Here is a 23,380-nt window from a genome sequence, read left to right on the forward strand (position 1 = left end):
TGTGGGCGGCACGGTGGTGCAGCAGGTAGTGTCTCTGTCACAGCTCCAGGGGCCTGGAGGTTGTGGGTTCAATTCCCACTCCAGGTGACTGTCTGTGAGGAGCGTGGTGTGTTCTCCCTGTGTCTGTGTGGGTTTCCTCCGGGTGACTGTCTTTGAGGAGTGTGGTGTGTTCTCCCTGTGTCTGCGTAGGTTTCCTCCGGGTGACTGTCTGTGAGGAGTGTGGTGTGTTCTCTCTGTGTCTGTGTGGGTTTCCTCCGGGTGCTCCGGTTTCCTCCCACTGTCCAAAAACACACGTTGCAGGTGGATTGGCGACTCGAAAGTGTCCGTAGGTGTGAGTGTGTGAGTGAATGTGTGTGTGTCTGTGTTGCCCTGTGAAGGACTGGCGTCCCCTCCAGGGTGTATTCCCACCTTGCGCCCGATGATTCCAAGTAGGCTCTGGACCCCCCGCGACCCTAAAATTGGATAAGCGGTTACAGATAATGGATGGATGGAATGGATGGACATTATTTATAGTTTTAAAGTTAGTTATAACTTCATGAAATTGTTTATATTGACAGAGCCGAGAGGTTTAAATTGGACAGTGATGTCATATTTCTTATTTGTTCTTTGGCGGTTATTCTGTGGATTTTTTTATATTGTTCATATCAATATCAGAAATAATTGACAGAAATTAATAAATATATTGTGATGTAAATCGTGGCCATATCGTCCAGCCCTAAGAGTAGCACTGAAATCCTTATTAATATAATCAGTAAAATGTATATAGATACATACATATGCTGGAACATTTGTACAATAGTAATGTACATTTTTATCTTTGGAATATATTGAAACATCTCAAAAGGCTGTACACGTGCACAGTGCATGATGGGATATAAGCTCTGCCCCTACCCACCCACTCTGGTAGGCTGTACCTGATGCAATTTCAAGGACAGCTGGTGCCACAGGATGGCGAATGAGAGACGCTCAGAAGAGAGTGAGGGATGTATAAGCAATTCTCTCCTTTAATGAAGTGTTTTGAATATTTAAAAAATGTTTATATTGTAGTTTATCGTACATTATCGTTCCCAGCTCAAATGGAGATTTAAGATCAGCTTCCGCGACAGAGCCTGCAGCTGTGTGAATACAGCACACAGGGGCCGTCTGCATTGAGCAGGTTCTGTGGAAGAGCCGTCAGCGCGGGGGTTATTTTTAGTGCTCCAGAGTGTATGATGTGTGGGATGTTTGTGGTCCAGATCAATGAGCTTTAGATTTTTGGTCCTTTCAGTGTTGGGGGTGGTGTGAGGGACAGACAAGGGGCCAGCTGAGCCTGGGCAGAGGGGGATGGGACGACAAGTGAGAGGGTTTACAGGCTAGTTAGAGAGGATGAGAGCCATGTGAATGGGTGGGTGTGTGAGGCGGGATGAATCTGGCCCAGTGTCGGGGGATTCTGTGTGCTTGTGCGAATTGATTATTCATGGCTGCCTCGTTTCCTGTCACAAAGAGTCAATTTGAGCATGTCTCAAGCTGTTCTACCGATCAATTTCAACACAGAAAGCCGAGGGTTAACGGTGTGAAATAAGAGTTTAAAAGGAGCTCTGTTTTTTATCCTATGCTTTTAGGTGAAATACAGCCCTGCAGTTGTGTCCCGGCTCAAAAGCAGTGATCTTCATTAGTGAGGTCAGGTACTGAAGGGTGATGAGTGGTGTTTGGAAAGTGCAGATTTTCAAACCTGCTTCTAGATTGGATACATATACAAGATCGGATCAGATTCCTGGACGTTTGTGTCAGATGTACTGCACAGTACTTGGACGTAGACGCCCTTATTCAAGGACAGATTGAGCCCTATACAAGGCTTAGGGACCTACGTACCCGTGTGCTTTTTCAGGGATTAATTCACATCACAGACAGATACAGGTCATTTACATTTGTGAAAGTGAATCATCAAGATAAACAAATCTAATCGTAGCAAACAAACGAACCGATTACCGAAGCTTGTAATGTGAATGCAGCCTTATACTCTTCCAGCCAACGCTTGGCATTGAGCATGGTAATTACAGGCTCATGTGGCACTGTTCCAGAGAGTTCTATATTTAAACTTTCATGGACTTCTGTGGAGTGCGTACAAACATTTCCCAAAGATATGAATAGGAATATACATGTTTTGTGGTTTATTTTTCCTTAAAAGCACAACAGCTGCTGTTCTGTTAAATCTCTCTCTCTCTCTCTCTCTCTGTGTGTGTGTGTGTGTGTGTGTGTGTGTGTGTGTGTGTGTGTGTGTGTGTGTGTGTGTGTGTGTGTGTGTGTGTGTACATACAGGTTATTTCTCAGCAGTGTCCTATGGGCCTCCACGCCCCTCCATTTACAAGCTCATAAAGCAAAGCTGCTGTCAGCGCAATATCCACACATTACTGATCCCACTCATACAAACAATAGATATAACTCAGTCTAATAGCATTCTCTTTAATGATGCTGGTACATCACATAATATGCACTGACCTTAATAGGCTCCATTTTGACCACTTCATCTTGCCAGTGTCTCTTCAGAAGCTCCTTTAAATGACCGTAGAGGGATGTGTTTTAATGGAGATGTGCGGGTGCTTTGAGGAATACTACCAGCTCTTCACATGTGGGCAGACCTGGGATAGAAACTGCTGGAGTCAGCGGTGCTCAGGGAGGGGACTGGTGTGTGTGTGTGTGTGTGCACGTGTGAGTGTGTATGAAGGCAAAGTCCGTTGTGCTGAAGTCTTTTAATGCCGTTTTATGACTGATTGTGCTGCTGTATTGAAGTGAGGCATAGAGGAACATCTGAAGGTGACTTTGATATTAAATTGCGTTCAGTTATAAATATATTGTATATAATTACATTAGTATCTGTAATCTGGGGCGGCACGGTGGCGCAGCAGGTAGTGTTGCAGTCACACAGCTCCAGGGGCCTGGAGGTTGTGGGTTCGATTTCCGCTCCGGGTGACTGTCTGTGAGGAGTATGGTGTGTTCTCTCTGTGTCTGCGTGGGTTTCCTCCGGGTGACTGTCTGTGAGGAGTATGCTGTGTTCTCCCTGTGTCCGCGTGGGTTTCCTCCGGGTGCTCCGGTTTCCTCCCACAGTCCAAAAAAAAATAAACCACACGTTGGTAGGTGGATTGGCGACTCAAAAGTGTCCGTAGGTGTGAGTGTGTATCTGTGTGTGTCTGTGTTGCCCTGTGAAGGACTGGCGCCCCCTCCAGGGTGTATTCCTGCCTTGCGCCCATTGATTCCAAGTAGGCTCTGGACCCACTGCTTACAGATGATGAATTAATGAATCTGTGATCTAACTCTGTATGTGAACACTGGTTTAAATATAAGACGGGAATATGAAGTGTACAGTAAGATTTTGGCTGTGTGTGTGTGTGTTTGTGGCTGCTGTTCAGCTGTAGCTGACAGATCTCTGCAGTTCTCCATGGGGTGCCGTGTGTTCAGTTTGTAGCAGAGGGGTCTGGAGCTGTGTGTAAATCCACTCTGCCTGGCCTCATCACACAGAGAGGCTTATACTCCTCACCAGGGGGCTCTGGGGCTCTGCCACCCAAAACAATCCAACAAAATAAAAACTAGATCTTGTCCTAAATATATAATATGTAAAGTTTGAGAGAGAGTCTCTGAAGTTAAGGCTAAGCCTACTTTTTAAGGAGTTTGTAATTTCTAATAATAACCCTAATAGAATCTGACTCATTCGGTCAATTTCACTAATCGACTTAAAGAAGGCAAGGCGTTAATTAGCTTCGGATCTCAGTGAGGTTTTTGGATGATTTTCTTTGCTGTAGTACAGCACAGACCCAGATAGCACAGAATGTCCGGCCCCAGTTGTGGCTTACACCTGCAGTTCTGTTATGAATGTTTCTTGTGAAATACTTCTCAGAAATGTGGAAAAATGACTTTAAATAAATGTAAAGAATAAATAGAGTTTGGGTGAAGTACCACGCCTGAATCTCCCCTTCCTGAGAACACCGTGCCCTGTAAATCACCACCTCTCTCTTCAGTTTCCTGTGATGAAAACCTTAACAACACACCGCACCCTGTCACCACCACCTCCTCATGACAGCTTTCTCCTGCTGGGGGACGGGGCTCCGGCTTCTGTGCTCACAGTCAAACTCAGTGTTCACCTCTGCAGTCTCATGCTTTTGGGTGTGGTCTGTGTGCTCGAGAAGCACCAGTATCTAGCATTTTGTACCAAAAAAAAAGATTCTTAATTTTTATATGGCCCTTTTATTATCGTTGTAACCTTTGAATTAAACAGACAGTTTAGTTCTCAGTTTGAACTGGCCGCCCCTGTCATACCTCACTCAAAAAGCAATCCACCGTGTTTATAAGTGGAGTAAACCTGCAGTAGAATAATAGGCAAATATATATGTAAATGAATTGACTTAATTCCAGATGGGTTCTTTTTTTTTTGCAGCATTACATTAGTGTTTGGACCCTACAGAGTACAGTTAGCAAACAAAGAATGTCTCTCTGTGTTTAGGATCCGGCCTCAGATGGCGAAGGAGAAGATCGAGGGCTGCCACATCTGCACCTCGGTGACCCCAGGAGAGCCCCAGGTGCTGCTGGGTAAAGACAAGGCCTTCACGTACGACTTTGTCTTCGACTTGGATGTCCAGCAGGATCGGATCTATAGGGCTTGTGTCCATAAGCTTATTGAGGGCTGCTTCGAGGGATACAATGCCACAGTATTTGCATACGGCCAGGTGGGGTCCACACATGCGTGCGAACACACACACTTACACGTGCAGGCATGAATGCAGCAGCTGCCACAGGCACAAATCATAACCAAATGAGCCACATCAGGTTGTTTATGAAGTCACATAACAAAGCCCACAAGCCACAGCTATTTACATCCACAGCAGCTTTGGCATGGAACGCATTTGTGAAAAGTCTGGAATCTTTCACACTATCTCCAGCCTGTTGATGGCCTTAAGCAGGATTCCTTGGTGCACAGCATCAGCCGAAGCATGCCCCCCGCCCCAAATAATACAGCAAAGGAGATTCAAAATTCGGGGAACACCAGCCTCAACATGAAAATATAATAGAGCTAAGTGGGTAGAACGCACTATGGTTATTCCTTCATTCAGTGTATGAAGAGTTGTAAGGGCAAGGTTTAAAGCAACACTAAGTAATATTTTTACCCTTAAAATGACTGCTTTAAAATAATTGTGATGTTTCACTGACCTGTAACAGTGTGAATAGAGCCACCCACTGCTCAGCACTGCAGAAACTGCACTATGTAACTTTTAGAGAAGGGTCGGAAACCACCCTCGCTTTCCCGCCTTCTTTGTTTCAGGACAGTGCTGGAAAAGTGAATTACACTCTGCAAATATAGAGAGATCCAAAGAAAAAAACAGAAATCTTACCTAGTGTTCCTTTAAGCAACCCTCAAACAGTTAAACAGTGGCCTCAGACTTTTACTAGGTAGCGCAGGCACTGCACATAATTTGTTCTAAATGCTTACCACTCTCTTCCTCACCACAGTAGTACCCTATTTCCCCTGCGATTATTCCTTGAATGAGGCAGAAGCAAAAGCCGCGTTGACCCCATGGTTTATCTCATTAAAGGGCAGATATGATGCGACAGCTGTGCTGAACGTCTTTGTGTGCAGACTACAGGCCTTTCGTGTGACCGCAGGCTTCTCAGGCGATATATCACACACTCCACTACATCCACACAGTCTTTGCTGGAGCAGCAGTCAGGATTAATTGCCTGGCCCATATTTGAACATGCAGTGTATTGTTGCTTTGTGTGTTCTAAAGGTCAGTGGAATAAAAGAAATCAGGGAAGTGTGATCGAGCGAGCGGACACTGCTCTCTTAAACCTCAACAACCTTTGAGTCTATGAAAGGAGTAGATGGGATAAATGTACTTTGTGTAAGGCATAGTTTTTCTGATTCCATCCTTGTGTGTGCGCAGTGCATTATACGTTATAACTTGTTTTGGAGGAAGGATGATCTTTTATATGCAGTCTGCTTTGAACCAAAAATAACTTGAACTTGATATAAAGGATATAATCATTTGTCATGTTTGATTATATTATTTATATATCTGAGGACCTGTATATTTTTAAAAAACATAACTTTGTGTCCTGTGTTCAGACGGGCTCGGGGAAGACGTACACCATGGGCACGGGCTTTGACATGACCGTAAGTGAGGAAGAGCAGGGCATCATCCCTCGTGCTGTTCGTCAGCTCTTTCAGGGCATTCAGCAACGGCGGCTGGAGGCTCAGGAGAGCAGCGCACCCCCCCCAGAGTTCAAAGTCAGCGCCCAGTTTCTGGAGGTGAGGCACTCATTCACAATATAAAATATCAGCTTAAAACATCCCACGTCTCTTCGTTCATTCACTCATTCATTCATGGTCTGTAAGCGCTTATCACTGGGCGCAAGGCTGGAACACAACCTTCAGGGGGCGCCAGTCCTTCGCAGGGCAAAATTCACTCACACATTCACTCACACTTTTGGACACTTTTTAAAAAAAATTTTTGATTCGACAATCCCCCTACCAATGTGTGTTTTTGGACTGTGGGAGGAAACCGGAGCACCTGGAGAAAACCCACGCAGACACAGGGAGAACACACCACACTCCTCACTGATAGTCACCCGGAGGAAACCCACGCTGACACAGGGAGAACACACCACACTCCTCACAGACAGTCACCCGGAGTAAACCCACGCTGACACAGGGAGAACACACCACACTCCTCACCGACAGTCACGCGGAGGGAACCCACGCAGACACAGAGAGAACACGCCACACTCCTCACAGACAGTCACGCGGAGGAAACGCACGCAGACACAGGGAGAACACATCAGAACCCTTGTCATTCAGTCAGTGTCAGTGATGCTAACTGCTACAGTGGTGTTTGTTTGCTAGAAGAGTGGGAGTAGAAGGTTAAATATTTGCATATAGCACAGTGATTTACATTGATTTATGAAGAAAACTCTCTGCTTAAAATACCTTATTTCAGACGGTTTACTAGAGACCTGTGGGTCATCAAGCTTTAGCTCTAAGGTGCTTTCATTTGCTTCTTATCTTCTCCCCTGTGGACCAAGTAATGGTTGTGATTTGATTACATTAAGTATTCATGTATAACAAAGTAGAAATGCTGATGAAGCTAATGGAAGCAGATGGTTGGGGGTTGCCCAGCTCCTGTCTGGATTATAACCCCATTTATCCCTGCCTGTTTGGCCAGAGTGATGAACATGTCCAGTGCAGCTGACTGAAATCACATCATGTATGTATTGCTGTGTGTGTGTGTGTGTGTGTGTGTGTTGAAGTAAATCTATCAGTAAATGATAGAGTGAGAGCCTAATTCAAAAGGAAGCACAGTGATATAGGAGTGGTGACAGACTGAGTGAAAAGCCCATTTTCAGCTTCCTGTCAGTCATTTATCCTGCAAGTGTACACACACACACAGCTGTGGTCACTTACAGTTTGGCTTCACTTTTCCTCACTCACTTAAATGAGCTGTTTAAAACCTCTCTGAGTAAATGTAAAACAAATTGCACAGTGAGTTTGGACCTAAATGTAAGTCCCAACCCTTCAGCTCAAAATTTACACTCGTCCCAAAAGCCCTGGATAATGTTTACAAACCTGCAGTTCTTCTCCAGAACCTTTTTGTCTGAGGGTATATCTAGGGGCATTTTTCAAAAGCGTCTCTTTTGCTGTAAATAAATGAGGCTTTCCCCAGAGCGAATCTTAATGGGCCAGTAATACGCCCCTTATTCTATTAGAGTAGCCCTCTGTAAGCCTTCTGGGTTTGCTCCCTCTGTCTCGAGGCATCTGCCTCTTCATGTGTCTGAATCCTGAATTCTGTCTCTATCCCGTCTTTTTAAAATGTCTTTGATTCATTCTGCTTTTTACTGTTCTGCATTTTGTTGAAATAATTACAGCTGTAGAACAGAACGAGACTGTTCTTCAACCCTGAAGTGAGCAGTGATTTCAGAGCTGTATTCGCTTCTGCTGCAACCACACACTGGTTAATTATATAGTTCAGCACTATGAGTCTGAAAGGAAACATTACTGGGAAAAGAAAATTAAGATGGTGTACACATTTCACAACTAGTTCAAACAGCATTTAATGTAACAGATGAATTAATGAATATCAAAACTAGTAGTGGGTGGCACTGTGGCGCAGCAGGTAGTGTCGCAGTCGATTCCCGCTCCGGGTGACTGTCTATGAGGAGTGTGGTGTGTTCTCCCTGTGTCTGTGTGTGTTTCCTCCGGGTGACTGTCTGTGAGGAGTGTGGTGTGTTCTCCCTGTGTCTGTGTGTGTTTCCTCCGGGTGACTGTCTGTGAGGAGTGTGGTGTGTTCTCCCTGTGTCTGTGTGGGTTTCCTCCGGGTGACTGTCTGTGAGAAGTGTGGTGTGTTCTCCCTGTGTCTGTGGGTTTCCTCCGGGTGACTGTCTGTGAGGAGCGTGGTGTGTTCTCCCTGTGTCTGCGTGGGTTTCCTCCGGGTGAATGTCTGTGAGGAGTGTGGTGTGTTCTCCCTGTGTCTGCGTAGGTTTCCTCCGGGTGATTGTCTGTGAGGAGTGTGGTGTGTTCTCCCTGTGTCTGCGTAGGTTTCCTCCGGGTGATTGTCTGTGAGGAGTGTGGTGTGTTCTGCCTGTGTCTGTGTGGGTTTCCACCGGGTGTTCCGGTTTCCTCCCACAGTCCAAAAACACACGTTGGTCAGTGGATTGGTGACTCAAAGTGTCCGTAGGTGTGTGTGAGTGAATGTGTGTGTGTGTGTGTTGCCCTGTGAAGGACTGGTGCCCCCTCCAGGGTGTATTCCTGCCTTGCGCCCAATGTTTCCAGGTAGGCTCTGGACACACCGCGACCCTAAACTGGATAAGGGTTACAGATAATGAATGAATGAAAACTAGTAGTTTGTTTACATACATTTAGCACAATGTTTGTAGCACCACATTGATGAATAAGCTCCACACTTTAATTTTTCTAAATTTCTCACACTTTGAAAGTCTGCTCTTTGCTTTTCTTTTTCTTTAACTGTCCATCCTTCTGTCTCTATATGTAACAAGCTCTCTCTCTCTCTCTCTCTCTCTCTCTCTCTCTCACACACACACACACACACGCGCTGTTTATCAGTATTTATCATGACAAGGGACCTCTTTGGCATTCTGTGTGGTCTCTTCAATTTCTGAGGCTGAAAAGCCTAGCTTTCTTTGACCTTTTGACTTCTTGACCTTTGGTCAACAGTGGGTCAGAGTGCATGTGTCTGTCCTGCAGCTCTATAACGAGGAGATTCTGGACCTGTTTGACAACACACGCGATCCTGAAGCTCGGGGCAGGAAGTCCAACATCAAGATCCACGAAGATAACAATGGAGGCATTTACACGTCAGGAGTGACCTCACGCCTCGTCAGCTCAGAGAAGGAGGTCAGATATATTTGTGTGTGTGTGTGTGTGTGTGTGTGTGTGTGTGTGTGTGTGTGTGTTGAGTGAAATATGAGTGTCATCATTATTTTCTTTTTTTGCTGCAGCCCAATCTACTCACTCTTTATTGCTGTGTAGCTGAAGCAAAATGTTGTTGATGTATCCTGAAGGTGGGAGGAAGCTGCTAGCTGGCTAATGCATCAGTAAACCAGATAGAAGATACTGAGAGAAAACCAAATATATCTGATACAGCTTTGAGTATTTATTAGCCCCTAATCACTGGAACATAATGGCTATCTTTATCACCTGGGGAGATATCCAGTGGTTAAATGACATATGGCTGTTGTTTAGTGGCTGTGATTTGCTGCACACTGATGAACAATATTGCAAAACAACAAAAATAATTAAACAGGAAATTTGTTGAACCAGTGATTTTTGAGAGTGATCCTTCTATGCTGCAGTACACTGCACAACACAGCAACAGAACGTTTGGATTTAGAACTGAACACACCTTTATTGTTAGTTCAGAACCAGATTTTTGAGCCTGCTATTGAGAGAGTGAGAGTGAGATCCATTAAGTGTTTACGCCTTTGGGGGGATTTTGTGGCATTCATTTCTTTTGGGTGGAACCTCATCATGTTTTTACTGGTCCCGCAGGAGTAATGAGTTAAGAGTATTGAGCTCTGATGATATTTTTTATGCAAGAATAGTTATATAATAGTTTAGCGTGTTCAAATCCGTACGTACACAAACTGACACACTGCCTCACTCCGGTGTGTATTACACAGGTGTAAACCAGTGTTGGGCAAGTAAACTTACTGTCTCATACCAGACAACTATTTAAGTAGTGTATATATTTTCACATCTAAAACAGCAAAGCATTATGGGGTGTGTTCAATTGTACATTGAGTTTAAAGGCGTAGTGTTTTGTCTGCAGCTTCTACAGTGCCTGAAACTCGGAGCTCTGTCCCGCACCACCGCAAGCACGCAGATGAACGCACAGAGCTCCCGCTCTCACGCCATCTTCACCATCCACCTGTGCCAGATGAGAGTGTGTCCCCAGCTGGTAAAAGCTCAGAATTATCACTAATCAATAACACATCCTGGAATATAGCCTGTGCTTCCAGAATTATGCTATAGATGTTTTTAATGCACTTACATTGTACCATTAGCAAGTTCGGACAGGTTTAGGGTTCATTAAGGAATGCAGAGGTCTTTGCACTTACCTACTGCCACACCTTTGTGGTGAACTTTGTATATTCTGCTACAGACTGATGAATATGAGCTGACACTTCCTAAACATGTACAGCTGTGCTTATGTTCTGTGCCTGATGCCTTCTCCTGTTGTGATTTTTCCTCTCGTTTAAAGGCGAATGGGTCAGCGAATGCTGAAGAGAACGGAGTGACTGAAGGTCCTATTTCACAGCCTGAGTACGAGACCTTAACTGCCAAGTTTCATTTTGTGGACCTGGCTGGATCTGAGAGACTCAAACGCACAGGGGCCACTGGAGAACGAGCGAGAGAAGGCATCTCAATCAACTGCGGCCTGGTACAATCCTTAGGCTCTGCCTAAACACTGAATGTTTTCGTTTCTCCAAATGTAGTCCTTGCTGTGCGTGATGTGTCCGATATGATGCAGCGATCTGAGAAATCCCGTGCCGCACCAGAACAGTGTAAACGCAGTGTTAGACCCTTATTACTTGCTTACTAAGTTAGCGATGCAGCTCTAGTGCAAAAATGAAGATGTTGAACAACTCTTTCCTGCACAACTTTGTTGAAATTGGATGTTAGGTCGAGCCATCCTTTAACCATTATACAGTAACCTTGCTTTGTCAGGGATTTCTTTACGAGCACAACTTAAGTCTCTTGGAACTAATTATTGCTAAGCTGCTTTCTGGTGTCCTCAGCACTTTCCTGTGGTTTGTGATGTGACAATGCTTTGGTCGGCCGCAGCATCTGTGGGAGTCATTACTCCAGCTCCTCTGTCAGACAGGGCCAGTGAAGGTAATTGCACGGTGAAAAAGCATCTAATATGTACCTAGCTTTCCTGGCTTGGACCTGGGCCAGAAGAGAGGACGTTGTGTTTATAACTCAGTTAATGTATTATAAGTGTGGCCATTTAAAAGGGTTTAATCTCACTTATGTAAGAGCGAGCAGGGGATGTGATGGAGTGTGACGGAGTGTGTTTGTGTGTGTTGCAGCTGGCTCTGGGTAATGTGATCAGTGCACTGGGAGATCAGAGTAAGAAGGCCGGTCATGTGCCTTACAGAGACTCTAAACTCACTCGCCTGCTGCAGGACTCACTCGGGGGGAACAGGTAGTGTTTCTGAAAGACATACACACACACACTCACACATTCACACTTTCACACATGCATGTGTATGCACAATAGCAAACAGAGGAATAATGACTAAATATGTGTTTGTGTTTTCCTTCACTCACCTTTATTTAATGCTTTGTTTAATTCATTCATTATCTGTAAGTGATTATCCAGTTCAGTGTCTAACTGGAATCATTGGGCGCAAGGCGGGAATACACCCTGGAGGGGGCGCCAGTCCTTCACAGGGCAACACACACACTCACACATTCACACCTACGGAGACTTTTGAGTCACCAATTCTCCGACCAAGGTGTGTTTTTGGAGTGTGGGAGGAAACCCACGCAGACACAGGGAGAACACACCACACTCCTCACAGACAGTCACCCGGAGGAAACCCACGCAGACACAGAGAGAACACACCACACTCCTCACAGACAGTCACCCGGAGGAAACCCACGCAGACACAGGGAGAACACACCACACTCCTCACAGACATTCACCCGGAGGAAACCCACGCAGACACAGGGAGAACACACCACACTCCTCACAGACATTCACCCAGAGGAAGCCCACGCAGACACAGGGAGAACACACCACACTCCTCACAGACATTCACCCGGAGGAAGCCCACGCAGACACAGGGAGAACACACCACACTCCTCACAGACATTCACCCGGAGGAAGCCCACGCAGACACAGGGAGAACACACCACACTCCTCACAGACATTCACCCGGAGGAAGCCCACGCAGACACAGGGAGAACACACCACACTCCTCACAGACATTCACCCGGAGGAAGCCCACGCAGACACAGGGAGAACACACCACACTCCTCACAGACATTCACCCGGAGGAAGCCCACGCAGACACAGGGAGAACACACCACACTCCTCACAGACATTCACCCGGAGGAAGCCCACGCAGACACAGGGAGAACACACCACACTCCTCACAGACATTCACCCGGAGGAAGCCCATGCAGACACAGGGAGAACACACCACACTCCTCACAGACAGTCACCCGGAGAAAACCCACGCAGACACAGAGAGAACACACCACACTACTCACAGACATTCACCCGGAGGAAGCCCACGCAGACACAGAGAGAACACACCACACTCCTCACAGACAGTCACCCGGAGGAAACCCACGCAGACACAGGGAGAACACACCACACTCCTCACAGACATTCACCCGGAGGAAACCCACGCAGACACAGGGAGAACACACCACACTCCTCACAGTCATTCACCCGGAGGAAGCCCACGCAGACACAGGGAGAACACACCACACTCCTCACAGACAGTCACCCGGAGGAAACCCACGCAGACACAGAGAGAACACACCACACTACTCACAGACATTCACCCGGAGGAAGCCCACGCAGACACAGGGAGAACACACCACACTCCTCACAGACATTCACCCGGAGGAAACCCACGCAGACACAGAGAGAACACACCACACTACTCACAGTGCTTTGTTTAATGCTGAGGAGAATACACTCTTTATTTTTGTTTTTCCATTTATTTTGATCTCTGAAAATATTTTGGCAAGTGAAAAATCATAATCGTAGTTGTGAGACTAAACAGCTTTCACACAGTTTTTAATATTTTTTGTATATTTAAATCATGAATAAATAAGCCCTTTGTGGTTCTGAAAATCTGACGTCCAACATTGTTATATCCAACAATAAACGCAGGATCTCACTTTTCTTAAACAGTGAACGAAAAAAAAAGCAGCACAGTGTTCAGCTTTACTTAGATTCTTAGATCACTTTTTAATAAAAAGGCTCTGAACTTGCTGTTGGTGACACAATAAGACTGGGTTAAAGCTTGACTTCAATTAAGCATTGGCTCTTTAAAATGTTGTGTGCTGTTTACACATATACACATACTTGGCAAGATTCACTACATGACGCAACATGAGTGGTAGTGTGTGTGTACTGTGTTAGCATGAACAGTGAAGGTATTGTTACTCACTCCCACTCTTTAGAAGGTTAATGCATGCATGCTGTGTTTGTGTGTTTGTGTGTGAGAGAGTGTCCAGGGTGCAGACATTTAGCCTACAGCAAGAGCAGGACGGCCACATGCACATGTTTATGATTTGGGATGTGAGGAGGAATTCTTCTGAATTAAACATGAGTGGCTTGCAGATCTTCCTTCAAGCAGTTAGCGTGATCACAAAGCATGCAAAACTGTCCCGGCAAACACACAGAGAATGTGCTGTCTGATTTTGTTTGTGCATGGGGGTGGGTGTGTGTGTTTGACTGAGAGCGTACGTTTGTACAAGGATATGTTGTTTTTATGTTATGATACATGTTGAAGTTCTCTTCTTTCCTCTCCCTCTAGTCGCACAGTCATGATTGCCTGTGTCAGCCCCTCTGACCGAGACTTCATGGAGACTTTGAACACACTGAAATATGCGAACCGGGCTCGCAACATCAAGAACAAGGTGATGGTGAACCAGGACAAGACCAGCCAGCAGATCAGTGCCTTGAGAGCTGAGATTGCCCGCCTACAGATGGAGCTTATGGAGTACAAAGCGGTGAGGAGGTGCCCGTGATAATGATGAAGGAATCAGTATGTGAATTATACTGAGTAACCCCGGTAAACTCGTATTCTAAATGAAAGCCCTCCTGTAGACCCACTTGTGATCGTGGTTCCTTCTGGATAATGGGGCATAACAATGAATGACATGCTTTAAACAAGAACAACTTGACTAACACTTCTACAGCCTGAGCTCTGTTTTATCTGGTGCCCCATTAATGATTCCACCCATTGTTGTTTCGTATACGACATTTCAGATAATAGCTTTTACAATTGTATCGTTTTCTGGCGATTGTCTCCCAGCGAAATGTCTTCACCAACAGGATGTCTAATGTCAGATATTTTGCTGGATGTGCTTTCAGAGAAGCACTATTTTAAGTAAACAGGAAGTGATCCTATTGTTTATTTACATGGTTACAGCAAGTAATCAATCTGAGCTCAAATCGAAGCAGTGCTCTGTAGGAACTTTAAAATACCATTAAAATACACTTAATCACACAGTTACCCAAAGTCCTTGATAAGAAGTGGATAGAAGTAGGTTTTTAACACCACACAATAGCTCTCTTCACTCTTTTGACTCATTTCTTCTCTGTGGGTAAGCAGGCAGATCTGGAAAGGTTGTAGGTAGCTGAGAATGAGGAGGGTTTGTGGAGGAGAACGACAACACTTATTAGCAGGATGTAGGTTTATAGGATACCGCTCCAGTGGCAGGTCAATGGAGCATACAATTGGCTGAATGCTGCGGCTCTATCGTGACCTGGATCGGAGAAAAGCCTGGGCTTAGCGCTTGCAGTTAGTGGTTAGCAGCAGTAGTGCAGAGGCACAAGAGGCTGGAATCAATAGAGCGAAGATAATGCTGAGAAGTGGGATTAATTCACTTAAAAATAAAGACTGACAGCAGTCCAGAGATTTTGGAGGGGTTAGAGTCAGTGAATTGGAAAACTACACAGTATAAAATGCTCATTTACTTTCTTCTTTAAGCTGGCACTGTAATGCAGGCCCCTGGGTGAGGATGTACTGTTATTATTAATATTGGTGAAGTTGAGATGACATGGTAGTATTGATGGGAGTCAGTGTCAGGCTAAAATCAGCAGAGCAGGATCTGATTTCAGCAGGAAATAAGAATGTTTCTGATCCAGGCCTGTAACAAATCTCACATGTGTATTATTTTATCATGGTTACTTGTGTATTAAACATTAATTATACTCACATTAAAGCTTAGCATTTAAAGTTAAAATATATACTACAGTGGAATAAAATTCGTTTCTGTACTTAACAAAAGAACCGATAATGGATGCTTTAGGTTTGGCTTTATGTCCTCAAGCCAATGTCCGGAACATCATAATGTCTAACTTGAATTATGATCAGTGCCATATCATGTGCAATAAAGTCGTCATTGTTATATCCACATTTTGAGTAGTTAACAATTAGTGAATGACAAATCAAATTATACTTTAATTACGTTTTTACATAAAAACAATGCTTTAAAATAACGTACATATAAAAATCCATCCATCCATTATCTGTAAGCGCTTATCCAATTCAGAGTCACGGTGGGTCCAGAGTCTACCTGGAATCATTGGGCACAAGGCGGGAATAAACCCTGGAGGGGGCGCCAGTCCTTCACAGGGCGACACATACACACTCGCACATTCATTCACACACTCACACCTACGGACAATTTTGAGTCGCAAATCCGCCTACCAACATGTGTTTTTGGACTGTGGGAGGAAACTGGAGCACCCGGAGGAAACCCACGCAAACACAGGGAGAACACACCACACTCCTCACAGACAGTCACCTGGAGGAAACCCACACAGACACAGAGAGAACACACCACACTCCTCACAGACAGTCACCCGGAGCGGGAATCGAACCCACAACCTCCAGGCCCCTGGAGCTGTGTGACTGTGTGACCGTGCCGCCCCGTACATATACAAATAAAACCCCTAATGACTTGTCTTGCATGTGATTGGTCTGTGAGTTTCCTGGACCGCTAAACCTGTAACATAATGCCTAGAAAATGTACACCAGTGACTGTTTAGTACTGTTTAGTTACTCCACCTTTATGTCTGTCTACCTTCTCTGTCACACTTACATTTTATCCCCCTCATTGCAGGGAAAGCGTGTGGCCTGTGAAGACGGCTCAGAAGGCTTCAGCGACTTATTCCAGGAGAACTCCATGCTGCAGAGAGAGAACGATACCCTGCGCATGCGTGTGAAAGCCATGCAGGAGACCATCGACCACCTGAACACCAGAGTCACTCAGCTCCTCACCAATGAGATCAACCTGCTGCTCACTAAGACAGGTCTGAGATGCAGTGCAGAAAATGTCAAAGTTTTTTGCACGCACTTTTTTGTTAAGCAGTTACTTCATGTCTTTGAAATGGCCTCCCTTTTTTTTCTTAATGTGATTCAAATAAAAAAAAAAAAAAACAATTAAAAAACAAACTGCTGATTGACTAAGCAATAGACCTCGTGCTCTCTCTTCAGGTGAAACTAACGAGGAGATTGGCAATCTGATCCAGAACTACATACGAGAGATTGAAGAACTCAGGTGAGTCACTAACCCCATGCCTCTTCGGATTCATTTAAACTCATTTCAAATTCCCTGAAGGAAAGTAAATGTAAATGAAATTAAAGGAATGGGTTTACTAAAACATGCTAATCTGTCTAACAGCGTCTGAAAGCAGTAGCCGCTAATTTGCATGATGTCATTTGCATAATGGTAAATGGTGGCTGTTCACTTTTATTTAATCAAAGCATGTTTAGTTTTCTCCAATTGTTCCTTCAAGGCAGAGTTTGCCATTTCATATGAAAATGAAGCCTATGATTTATGTTCAAAATAATTCCATATCTCTCTCTCTCACTCTTTCTTTCTTTCTTTCTTTCTCTTTCTGTCTCTGTCTGTCTCTCTCTCTCTCTCTCTTTCTCTCTCACTGTCTCTCTCTCTCTCTATCTCTTTCTTTCTCTCTTTATCTCTCTCTCTCTCTCTCTCTCTCTCTCTCTCATATAGGTCTAAGTTGTTGGAGAGTGAGGCCATGAATGAATCCTTGAGACGCAGTGTGTCTCGTCTCTCTGCTCGCGCTCCGTACCCTCCTTCGCACCCCCCTGCCCCTGGAGTCCCTCTGGGCTCCTCCCCTTCTGTCTCAATGGAAGCTGAGATGACGGATGTGATTCGTCGAGCTAAACTGGACATCGAGAGACTGAAAAAGAAGGAACGGAATCAGAGGCGTAAGAGGTGGGAAGTGTTGAATTATGAACAAGCAGAGCTGTGACTGGAGGCACTAGTGTTGAACATTATGCCGAAAACTATCTCAAGACTTTGTCACTAAAAACTGTACAGTACCCAATATAATGAGTAACGGCACTTTAAGGAGTGTTTTAAAATCGAAGCGGTATTTCCAACGAGTGCCAAAAGGGGTCAGTGTGATTTTGGTGCTAGTTTAAGCGACTTTCTGTACAAACCTTAGCTACTTCTTATAGATGAGAATTGGCGGTAGCACAGCTCGTTAGAACACCGGGACTGACCGTGAGCCGGAGAGACGGATCTCTCTCTGGGAGACACAGCTCCCTCGACGCTGAACTCCAGAACTAAGGGCACATAATTGATTGAGGCATTCAGCTTTATTCAAACAGTAAACACGTCTTATGAACGTATGACACGGGACCCAGAAATGGCAAGACGTCACGTGTAGCATCACATTTAACAAGCAGACACCAGCGATTTCACTGACCGCCCTCAGCTTGTTGAGAAAGTACATTGCTTTTCCTGATGTCTTAGGTTTTTGCGATGGTATCGTTTCAGTATCAGTATTGCAATATTTAGACATAGTCATAATTTTGGTATCGTGACACCACTAGAAGGCACTGACATTTATTTAATTTTATGAAATCTTTACAGAAACACTAGGTATTTGTGCTCCTCGGCTCCCCCTAGAGTTGTAGAGTGTATTTCACTCTCCTGAAATCAAGGGGAGGGGGTTGTGGTTTCCTGCCCGTCTCCAAAATGTACATCGTGCAGTTTTATCAGTACTGAGCCTGGAGTGACAACAGAATTATTTTGAAGCTGTAATGTTGCTTTAATTTCTCACATCCTGCTTCTGTTTACTTCCCCCGCAGGCGTAATGCATCTCTTTTTTTTATTTCATTATCCACATGAATCACTGTTTATTTAGGCATCTCACCTTTTGTCTGAGACTGTGGTTGTCGAGTTATCAGCAGGTTTTGAATGTCTATATAGCCTTTAAATGCATAATGGATACCTTTATGTGAACGTCGCTGCAGCTGACACACCTGCTTCAATTGCCATTGAGTAACTTTGTGGTCAGAAGCTACCTGTTGATGAAAAGCTAGAAGATGCTGTCTCTGTACCACAGCCAGGTCGAACCGTGCAGTTTGTTTCTAATAACATCTGCTGAGAAGCTGAAGCACTGCCAAAACAGTCCTTTCTCCTATCTTCCAGTTCCTTTACTCGCTCAGTTTTTTGTTGACAGGTGCAAGAACACTTACAACGACAAAACCTGCCGTGTTTCAGCAAATAAACTATCTGCTTTTTGATTTATCGGACACATTTGTGTGTAAGAGTTTGAGAAAGTGTGTGTGTGAGAGACTGATTAAAGCGAGGGACAACAAGCTGGCACCGATACAAATAGCCCCTCATAAATCTCTGGCGTGTAATGAGGAAAGGTAGCAGCACATCCTTCTGCAGCTGCAGTGGGAGAGACTGATTCGGCTCTAATAGGGAAAGTGTCTCAGGTAATGGTTCGGCTCTTTGATCCCCCAGTGCCCCTGCAGTTATTATGGGCCAGCCGAAGGAATGACTCAGACCAAGCAAGGGCAAAAGCAACAGCTCTGGTATTAATTTCTCCTGCAGTTATTGGTCCCTCTGGTCAAGTCAAATCGCCATTAGACTGCTTCTTGATCGCCCAAATTCACTGGAGTTTTGAAACTGGATTCGGTGAGCCGTATGGAGGAGGCCGTTTGTGTCAGATCCTGTTAATAGTGACCAGGTCCTGCTGAGAGTAGCGTTTCCAGAGAGAGATCACTGTTACTTCATAAGTTTAAATAAAGCTTAAAGAGTTTTATGCTGCTCTTTAGCAGTGAAGTGCATTGGTATTGAAATATTACATACATTTGATAACATACGATTGTGTACACAGCTGTATATTTAACAACATTTATTGCAGACAGTACGTATGAGTTGTTTGAACTGATTGTGGTACTGTATGTGCAGCATGTTGAATATATAATTATGTTTACAGTTGGTCTGGTTACTCGCTGGTGACATGTTTTTGCGCAAATCCGAATAACCTTCATTTGACCTTCATGTTCAAAGGCCGATTTACACATCGGTGTAGACCGTCTTTTTATCACCGTGTAAAATTCCACAGCACTGTTGGCTTCTGATCAGAGGTTGTGTCACACATCCATACACAAGTAAAAATACCGGCACTTCATTCAGTTACATATTAAACTACAAGGTAATTCCTAAAGAACAACTGTATTGAGTAGTACTTCGTAGATTTATAGAGGTGTGGCACTATTACAGAGTAGAACACACACAAAACACACACAAATGTATTAACAAAGGGAAAATAATCTAATATGTTTAAAAAGTACAAGAATTGCCGTTTGGAAATACTTAGGAAATAATACGTCAGTGATTTACACTAATATATCAACTACACACCCTTGCTTCTGATTCATTTATGGATGGAAAAATGTCCTATATCCATCCATCCATCCATTATCTGTAAGCGCTTATTCAATTCAGGGTCAGGGTATTTCCAGAGCCTACCTGGAATCACAAGGCAGGAATACACCCTGGAGGGGGCGCCAGTCCTTCACATGGCAACACACACACACTCACACCTACGGTCACTTTTGAGTCGCCAATCCACCTACCAACATGTGTTTTTGGACTGTGGGAGGAAACCGGAGCACCCGGAGGAAACCCACGCAGACACAGGGAGAACACACCACACTCATCACAGACAGTCACCCGGAGGAAACCCACGCCGACACAGGGAGAACACACCACACTCCTCACAGACAGTCACCCGGAGGAAACCCATGCAGACACAGAGAAAAAACACCACACTCCTCACAGACAGTCACCCGGAGGAAACCCACGCAGACACAGGGAGAACACACCACACTCCTCACAGACAGTCACCCGGAGGAAACCCACGCAGACACAGGGAGAACACACCACAGTCCTCACAGACAGTCACCCGGAGGAAACCCACGCAGACACAGGGAGAACACACCACACTCCTCACAGACAGTCACCTGGAGGAAACCCACGCAGACACAGGGAGAACACACCACACTCCTCACAGACAGTCACCCGGAGGAAACCCACGCAGACACAGGAAGAACACACCACACTCCTCACAGACAGTCACCCGGAGGAAACCCACACAGACACGGGGAGAACACATGTGATATATAGTTATGTCCAAATAGTTGTAATATTATCTTACCTGTGTTGTCCTCCTCTTGTGCAGTCCAGAGAAGGAGAAGGGCTTGAAGAAACGAGCGAAACTCCAGGCTCAGGAGAATGAACAGAACGGGGAGAGGAAAGAGAGCGTCCTGAACAGAGAAAATGGAGACGGCGATTCTGACAATGAGCCTGAAGAAGTCAGTAGGCACTTTTCTAAATTAGTCTTTTGAGATCCAGGGACGTGCTGTCCTTTAAAAAAATGTTATAGCTGTGTAGAAACCTGGGCTTTTGAATAAGGCCGTCTAAAAGGAAGGTTTATTATTTGTTGCTCATTTATTTTGACTCTCTGCTCAGAACGGCATGTACCCTCTTCCCGAAGAAGAGAGTGGCTGTGATGAAGATGAGGAGGATGAGGAGGAAGAGACCAGAGAGGAGGAAGAGTTTGACAGTGATGAGAGTTTGGTGGACTCTGACTCAGACTCGGATGAAAAAGGTTTGGGGGTTTACTGTGTGGACTAGAAAAGCAGGGGGCTAGTTAGAGTCTCACCAGACTGACGGTGTAGGAGAACAGTAGAGAATCTGAAGGCTTTTGCAAATGTAAAGAGGCTTAGATGCCCGTTCTGTGCTTCTCTTCTCCCAGCTAACTTACAGGCGGACTTGGCAGACTTGACGTGTGAAATTGAGATCAAGCAGCGGCTGATCGATGAACTGGAGAACAGCCAGAGGCGGCTGCTGACGCTGAAGCTTCAGTACGAGGAGAAGCTCATCCTACTGCAGAACAAGATCCGGGACACGCAGCTGGAGAGAGACCGCGTACTGCACAACCTCAGTGAGCCTCCTCCTCAACACATGTTTACCTCTGATTAAAGCTGCTGATTAATTCGCTTGTGGTAATATCAGTTACTTCTGTCCTTAAAGGACTGCTTCGGGGTTTTTCAATCAAGCCTAATATTAGTGTGTATCACTGGGCCAACAGAGTGTCAATAACACTGTAAAACATAATTAAATAATTGCAGTTCCTGATAAAAGCTTTTTATGGAATGCTATTCAGTGCTAAGGCGTGTCTAGTTAAGTCCTTATATAAGGCATACTACTGTATGTCCTCATCTGTACCAATCAAAGTAAATATGAATGATTTGTTGGTTGCACAAAGCCAACCTTGGCATGATTCATAATTCACTTGGCAGCTGAACTCTTTCCATTCTTTTACAACAGTGTCCATGGAGAACTACACAGAAGAGAAGGCCAACAAAATCAAGGCCGATTACGAGAAGCGCCTGAAGGAGATGAACAGGGACCTGGCGAAGCTGCAGGCTGCGCAGAAGGAGCACGCTCGTCTGCTCAAGAACCAGGGACGCTACGAGAGAGAGTTGAAGAAACTGCAGGCGGAGGTTGCGGAGATGAAGAAAGCCAAGGTACAGCGGACTCAGGACGGCTGGAGAAGCAGAATATAAAGAAATGCTGCCCTCTAGAGGAGAAGTGTAGACATGAATCGCCTGTGTAATTGATACAGTTGTGATTCAGAGTGTTCATTAATATTGTTCTCATTTTATCGGCTCCAGATCCATATTGTAGTGTGATACAAACGCTTCGATACATCACACGTTTGATCCTCCATTTGCAGGTGGCGCTGATGAAGCAGATGAAAGAGGAGCAGCAGAGGAGGAGGATGATCGAGGCCAAGAGGAACAGAGAGATCGCTCAGCTCAAGAAGGAGCAGCGGCGGCAGGAGGCGAGATAATGAATTGCTAAACTCATCTCTGTTCTTCATTCATTCATTATCTGTAACCCTTATCCAGTTCAGGGTCGCGGTGGTTCCAGAGCTTACCTGGAATCATTGGGCACAAGGCGGGAATACACCCTGGAGGGGGCGCCAGTCCTTCACAGGGCAACAAAGACACACACACATTCACTCACACACTCACACCTACGGACACTTTCGAGTCGCCAATCCACCTACCAACGTGTGTTTTTGGACTGTGGGAGGAAACCGGAGCACCCGGAGGAAACCCACGCAAACACGGGGAGAACACACCACACTCCTCACAGACAGTCACCCGGAGGAAACCCACACAGACTCAGGGAGAACACACCACACTCCTCACAGACAGTCACCCGGAGGAAACCCACACAGACACAGGGAGAACACACCACACACCTCAGAGACAGTCACCCGGAAGAAACCCACACAGACTCAGGGAGAACACAGCACACTCCTCACAGACAGTCACCCGGAGGAAACCCATACAGACACAGGAAGAACACACCACACTCCTCACATACAGTCACCCGGAGGAAACCCACACAGACACAGGAAGAACACAGCACACTCCTCACAGACAGTCACCCGGAGGAAACCCACGCAGACACAGAGAGAACACACCGCACTCCTCACAGACAGTCACCCGGAGGAAACCCACGCAGACACAGAGAGAACACACCACACTCCTCACAGACAGTCACCCGGAGCGGGAATCGAACCCACAACCTCTAGGCCCCTGGCGCTGTGTGACTGCGACACTACCTGCTGCACCACCGTGATGCCCTCTCTGTTCTTCAGAATTATATATTTATTTGTTTGTTTGCACAGTATAGGAAAAAAATGTGAATCTGTACAAGAGTAGAGAGTAAAATAACATGCCGGGAATGCAAAGAAGCCCATGAAAGGCTTGTATAGTTTATTACTTT

General features: G+C 45.3%; 1 protein-coding gene across 1 annotated transcript in view; it reads left to right on the plus strand.

Moving 5' to 3' along the window:
* The window catches only part of kif21b (kinesin family member 21B), a 94,013-nt gene that overhangs the window by 27,508 nt on the left and 43,125 nt on the right, over window positions 1–23,380 (plus strand). Inside the window, exons 2-16 of the mRNA XM_066673277.1 lie at window positions 4,475–4,697; window positions 6,095–6,277; window positions 9,227–9,376; window positions 10,311–10,439; window positions 10,743–10,922; window positions 11,575–11,690; window positions 14,047–14,242; window positions 16,364–16,553; window positions 16,738–16,801; window positions 17,261–17,485; window positions 20,757–20,889; window positions 21,047–21,185; window positions 21,333–21,521; window positions 21,908–22,107; window positions 22,317–22,424. Of these exons, the coding sequence (XP_066529374.1) occupies window positions 4,475–4,697; window positions 6,095–6,277; window positions 9,227–9,376; window positions 10,311–10,439; window positions 10,743–10,922; window positions 11,575–11,690; window positions 14,047–14,242; window positions 16,364–16,553; window positions 16,738–16,801; window positions 17,261–17,485; window positions 20,757–20,889; window positions 21,047–21,185; window positions 21,333–21,521; window positions 21,908–22,107; window positions 22,317–22,424 (2,425 nt within the window). The remainder of the gene's footprint in view (window positions 1–4,474; window positions 4,698–6,094; window positions 6,278–9,226; window positions 9,377–10,310; window positions 10,440–10,742; window positions 10,923–11,574; window positions 11,691–14,046; window positions 14,243–16,363; window positions 16,554–16,737; window positions 16,802–17,260; window positions 17,486–20,756; window positions 20,890–21,046; window positions 21,186–21,332; window positions 21,522–21,907; window positions 22,108–22,316; window positions 22,425–23,380) is intronic.

Source organism: Hoplias malabaricus, chromosome 5, assembly GCF_029633855.1.
Source record: "Hoplias malabaricus isolate fHopMal1 chromosome 5, fHopMal1.hap1, whole genome shotgun sequence".
Classification (NCBI taxonomy): domain Eukaryota; kingdom Metazoa; phylum Chordata; class Actinopteri; order Characiformes; family Erythrinidae; genus Hoplias; species Hoplias malabaricus.